At 38.9% G+C, this 6,486-nt stretch overlaps 1 protein-coding gene across 1 annotated transcript; it reads left to right on the forward strand.

Moving 5' to 3' along the window:
* The first annotated feature begins 5,495 nt into the window (after positions 1–5,495).
* LOC145990421 (zinc finger MYM-type protein 1-like) lies at positions 5,496–6,215 on the forward strand. Its single transcript, XM_083126115.1, has one exon. The coding sequence runs from the start codon at positions 5,496–5,498 to the stop codon at positions 6,213–6,215; it is 720 nt and encodes a 239-aa protein (XP_082982241.1).
* The last annotated feature ends 271 nt before the right edge of the window (positions 6,216–6,486 follow it).

The raw sequence follows: 6,486 nt of genomic DNA on the forward strand, positions 1-6,486 counted from the left end.
CCAGAAACTCGTAGATACATTGCAGATATGAAATTGCTATATAAGATTATAAATGGAAACTTAAGATGCAGCATCCCACTCCACGAACTCTCACTCAGAGTGCCTAGACATAAAACACGGAGCAAGGAAACTTTCCACACTACAACTCCCAGGCTCTCACTCATACAACGATCACTATTCCATAGGCTACCGAATCAGTTCAATATAATCTCAAACCAAATAGATATATTCACTTCATATTCATTTTTTATCAGCAACATAGAAAACCCAAGCTGAAGAAATCTCAGCTATGTGAGAGAATGGTGTGAAAGGTCAGGAACCGCAACTGATGAAGGTCATCGGACTCATGTTCAACTTGCGTTTTCTTTACGAGCATTTTAAACTCAAGATCGTACAGTACTGATGTCTACACATTCATCCCCATAAAATGCCTTCAGCCTCAGGTGAATGTCAATTTGTAGCACATTTTCTGCGGATAGAAACTCGATCACTGCACACTACTTCAGGTGCTTCACCAACATTGCATGGTTACATGCTGCTATTTTCCTCGCAATAGTTCATCACCCCCTGGCGATAGAAATTTGAAACCTGCAATGGAGAAGCTGGAAAGTCTTATAAGTGCAATGTATGGTTGCTCAAAATCCAAAATGCGTTTACAAGGTAACGAAGAAAATAAAAACATAGGAAGCGTTACTTTTCAGCACGCCCTCGTATATATACTTTATTGTAGATCCATTTCAGGATTGTAATGTTGTTCATTGACATTCCAAATTACAGTTTGCATAATTTCAACACAAAATGTTAATAAGAAATGAAATTAGGCATGCCATATTTAATGCAAAATGTTGAATTTTTCACGAGTTTTGTATCTCCTAAACCAATTAAATCTCAAACTCAAAATTTTTACTGAAGTTACTTATCTTAAAGTACTGTATTGTGTACAAATTTCAGATTTTTAAACAACTGCCCACCAGAGATATTTAACCCTGAACTTTAATTTTTTTTAACAAAAAGTACATGTTTATGACCCTGTAGAAAAACAAATATTAAAGTCTCAAGCTTCAGATAATTTTGACGTACTCTATTGGTACACAGGTACTTGCACAAAAAAATTCAAGTGTCAAACAAACTGCTTTCCGCCCAAAAAGAATGTCCGAAAATGTCATTTTGAGCAATTAAAATACACAATTTTGACCTTAAAATTTATTATGAAGGAATAATATTTAGAAAATTACACAGAAATATAATTGTAGCCTATAATGTGCTTAACATCACAGATTTTGTCTTATTGTCGTAGGACTTACCGAGCTGAGATAAAAAAGTTGCCGCTGATGCTTACGAATGCAGAAAATGACGCGCGCCATGATAAAAAAAATGCCCGCCATCTTCAAATCGATGATAGTAAAAATAAAATATCAGTGGTTGTGAACTGTCAACATATGAGGCTCACACAACACAAAAAATAAACTTTTTTAAAAATGGTCAAGCAACCATGTTGTATGACTTCATTTGGATTGACCCGTACTGGAAATTTCAATAAATAAATAAAAAACTTAAAAAGTAAGTTTACATTTTCCATTATTAAAATTTGATTGAGGCAAGTACAATGTTCAAGTACATTTTCTAGTTCAGTTAGATCACAAAGTTACTTTTATTACGATGTGTTCTAAAATCAAGGAGAGGGGGGGGGGTAGTATATGCAGATATGCCTGGATAGCAGTGGCTACCATTTGATACTACGTAATGGGCTAATCATGAGTGCCAACCAAACTTGCTACGAAATCTGTTACCTGCCTCGTAGGTGGACGACGTGTTCAGTGGCTGTGAGATTGTTCTTTAATTGTTGGCATATGCAGCTAAACGTGTACATTATTAGCAGAGCTAGGAATTTTAGGTGCTGCACCTTAAATTTTTTGTGTGAAAATGGGTAAAAAAGTGACTCATCCCCAAAATAAGCATGTATTGAACTCCACTCATGGTGTTTCGGTTGCACCTTTTTGCACCTTTTTCACAATCTCAGAACCTTTTCCACCTTTTTCACAATCTCAGAACCTTTTGCACCTTTTCGCCCATTTTGCATCTTTATCATTTTTTTAATACAACTCACGCGCTGTTTAACCCCACCCACATTCGAGGCACGGCTTTTTGGCATGCGATTCTTGTTTACCGCACAACAATGAATCGGATTTCTTCAGTTCTTTTACGTTAATGTAGTAAGCGCGCGGACTTTAAACAGTGCCAACAATGACGCGTTACAATTGCTAGAAGTTGTGCTCTTTTTGTCCTATGCTGTATTGTTTACGAATTGTTGTAGGAAAGCTGTTTTGTTTTCGTTTCCTTCTCCTGTCTCAGCGAGCAAGGTAACTGCAGTCTGTGATCGATTGATCGATGCATCGGATACGGATTTGCTTGTTCACCATGCCAAAACATATAGTAAATGTTGGGAAACTGCAGGACATTGTTAAACAGTTTAGAAGTGACGGCATTCACAGTGATGGATCTGTTGTGAGGTGTTATGTGTGTGATATTTCTATTGCTGTTGATGACAACACCAACACACTCGGGTTGTGCAGCATCTCAGAGGCGAAGATATAGTACAAGCAATGCAAGCACTGCTTGCATAATTCGAATATCATTTAATGTACTTAATGTTCTAACCGTATTTAGTTTCCATCGCACTCGATTTCGCGAAAAAATGCGGCCGCAAACTCCCCCAGCAGCTCTGTAGCAAGCACCAGCCAGAAAATAAGGCCTCCGAAGGAGTCACATGGCGAAGCGTGAAATTCTGGTGGAACCCGTCCACAAAGCTTCTACAAAAAGCTGTGCTTTCCGAGCTTGCGTGATTCCCGAAAATAGCCGAGTTCAACCGAAAGCAGAAGGATTCATCTATGGGTACGTTGCCAGCAAAAACTAGTAACGAATATTTGTCTTCATGAACACGTAAACAAGATCGCAAATATAATAATAATTGTTAGTCATAAAATAACTAAAAGAAGTTATTATCACTGTTCTAAATTCCATATATATCATATTATATTACAAATTATTTTAGATTTTGCGAAATGTAAAACGCGTAAAAAAAGTTGACATTGGGAGTTGGGGCAGTGGAATTTCTGCACCCCCGTGAAGAGTTTTCTCAGGGAGGGAGGGAAGATTGGACGGACCTTGGTCCTGCACCCTGCTTCCTGGTCGGTCCAGCTCAAATTACGCCAGAAGTGTTGACCGCTACCAGTGTTTGCAACTGCCAAATTATTTACGCAGTAATTCAAGTGAGCTCTTTCACAAATTTTACAATCAATAAATTGACTGCTTTTGAATAAAACTTGGGGTGAAAATAAAGCTATCTGAGAAAGAACTATCTACTGATATTTGTACATGGCATAGAAGTAAATCGTATACATTCTGCATATTATGAGCACAAGAATATGTTTTAATGATTGATTGATTGATTTGTTGTTTTAAGTCCACTTTATGCACAGTAAGGCTAATCGGGCGTGGACCTACAGTTTAAAATGGGATCTGAAACACTTGTGCCTCCACCGGGTATCGAACCCGGAACCCCTTGATTACAAGGCGACGACACTACCACTGCGCCATCGGGGAGGCCCGAATATGTTTTAAGTTCTATTATTATGACACAAGTGGTGTTCCCAGGGTCTTTTTACGGTCCCCATTTTGTCATCTTTTCCTTCCTTTGACGTTTTTTCTTAGATATACTGGGCCAAAAGGGGGTTATGTCTACCATCCACCCCCCCCCCTTCACCCCGGGCACGCCATTGAATGACACTTTATTACTTAAATATTAATGTACATACTCGTTCTGCTGAAATTATTCTGATTCCTCCGCGAAATTTTTATCTCCAAACTGATATATCTTTCCTTTGTGACGGATAAAATTAAGGAAATAGGTTGGTATCACTTTCTGTTGTTTCAGAGATTTTCAAAGTGATCTTGTGTGGATGCTTGCATTTGCAGTTGTGGAAAACGCGTGGGATAGTGTGAGTGTTTGTTGCTTCGTGTTTTGTGCTGTGAATTTATCGGAATGAACGCGTATTTAGGAACGGTTGATGTGAAGTGCGGGTGTATTATTGAGCAATTGAAAATTGCTTCGTTTAGCTCGAGAGAGATAAGTGTTAAAATGAAAATCGTGGAAGGGGGTCGACCAACACCGCATTTACCGGACTTAAAACAAGTTAGCCCAAGGGGCTTTGTGCGACATTTCCAAAGCAATTTGTACCACAAGTTTATTTGGCTAGCAGGTTGTGAAGCACGCAGTAGGTTGTACTGTTGGCCATGCGTATTGTTCGCCGTGCACAAGACGAACTCCGTGTGGTCAAGTGAGGGATACTGTGATCTGAATAACGTGCACAATGCATTACAGAGACATGAAAAAGCAGAATCTCACATAAGGGCATTTTTAACTCTGAAGGAATTCGGAAAATCTCGTGTGGATTTTGCTCTGGATCACCACAGACTAGTAACAATCGAGCGCCATAACAAAGTTGTTCGTCAAAATCGCGATATTTTAAAGCGTCTTGCAAGTGTAACAACCTTTCTTGGTAGTCAAGAATTATCATTCCGGGGACACAATGAAAGTGAGGCATCATTGAACCGTGGAAATTATGTAGAACTTGTAAATATGTTGGCAGAATTTGATACTTTGCTGGCAAGTCATTTGGAGAATTCTACAACATTTACTGGCTTGTCAAGTGAGATTCAGAATGACCTTATTAAAAGCACGAGTGGTGTCATAACGGACGCAATTAAGGCCGAGGTAAGTGAAACCAAGTTCGTAGCTATTATGATCGATGAATCCTCGGACGTATCACGGAAATCGCAACTTTCGACGATGTTTCGTTACGTGACGAAGTCAGGAAAAATTGTTGAGCGTTTCTGGGGGTTTGAGGATGTCAGCAGGAACCGAACTGCAGCTGTAATTGCTGCCCACGTTGTTGAAACAATTCGAAAACTAGGCTGGGAATCAAAATTGGTGTTAAACATACGACGGGGCAGCCGTAATGGCAGGGGATCTCTCGGGGACACAAGCACGAGTCAGACAGATTTTCCTTAGTGCAATATTTGTTCACTGTTTTGCACATTGCTTAAATTTAGTACTTTCTCAAACAGTGAGCAACATTAGTGAATGCAAAGTGTTTTTCTCGACGCTAAGTGGCCTTGCTTCTTTCTTTTCGCATTCGACAAAAAGAAATGCTGCTCTCGACGATATAGTTAAAGCAAGGTTACCTGAAGTGGTTCAGACCAGGTGGAACTACAGTGAACGGCTTGTACAAAAAACGTCCGAAAATAGAGTGAAGATAATTGAAATGTTTGAGGACATTATTGGCAATGCACAAGACTGGGACAGTGAAACAATTTCTTCTGCGGGTGGTTTCTTGGCATTCCTGGATAGTTTCGAAACCAACTTTTTTCTTCTCTTGTTTGGGGAAATATTTTCCTTGACGGGATATTTATTTAATGTGCTGCAAACAAAAACTATGGATATTGGATTTTGCCTCAAAGAAATTGAAAGTGTCAAAAGTGACATTACCAAGAAACAAGAACAATTTGACATAATTTATACAAGGACAATAGATATTGCAGGAGTACCACAGCCGAGAAGGAAGAGGAACAATGTAGGCGACACAAAATCTCAGTACCAACGTATATATTGTGAAGTTATAGACAACATCATAAGCCAACTGTCTTCACGTTTTGAAAACCTTGAGGCCCTACGATTTGTTGAATTGCTCGATAGCGGGAAATTTCGCAAGTATGCTGCTACATTTCCAGAAACTGCCTTCTCATCGCTTATGCAACTGTACATCCAGCATTTTGACAAAACCTTGTTGCACACCGAGCTCAGTATTGCCTATTCTCGGGATTGTTTCCGCAATAAGAGTGTAAAGGACATCTTGAAGTACATTGTAAACAACGAATTACAACAAGTGATGCCCGAACTCCACAAACTGTGTCTGCTAGTACTGACTATACCAGCCACAACAGCGTCAGTTGAAAGATCGTTTTCAACGCTGAAACGTATCAAGACATTCGCCAGGAACAGCATGGGTCAGGAAAGGTTGTCAGCCCTTGCTCATTTGTCCATTGAGAAGGAACTATTAAAGGAACTCAAAATGGATGAAACTAAATTTTACGATTGTGTGCTTAAACATTTTCTAGAGAAGAAAAGAAGAATGGAGTATGAATATCGTCATTAAGGGTGGCATCCAATGGACCAAGAGTTTGAAATTTATTGTGGTGAGTACATCGTCTATGCATGTGTTTCTTTGCTTTGAAATGAATTTTTTATTGTTTGTGTTTAACTTTTTATTTAGTGTTTAAGTTACTCCAATGCGGTTTTTAGGGTGCCCAAAAATACTAAATTACATCATGCAGCGTAAAATAAACAAATGATTCCCATTTTTTTTTTATCTAAATCGGTTTGGTCACCGCCGTTTGACCATATTAAATAATAATGAACAAATAAAG

Source organism: Lepisma saccharinum, chromosome 7 (genome assembly GCF_977018435.1).
Source record: "Lepisma saccharinum chromosome 7, izLepSacc3.1, whole genome shotgun sequence".
NCBI classification, from domain to species: domain Eukaryota; kingdom Metazoa; phylum Arthropoda; class Insecta; order Zygentoma; family Lepismatidae; genus Lepisma; species Lepisma saccharinum.

Coding starts and splice junctions, on each gene's coding strand:
- LOC145990421 (XM_083126115.1), top strand. CDS start 5,496: ATGGATATTGGATTTTGCCTCAAAGAAATTGAAAGTGTCAAAAGTGAC.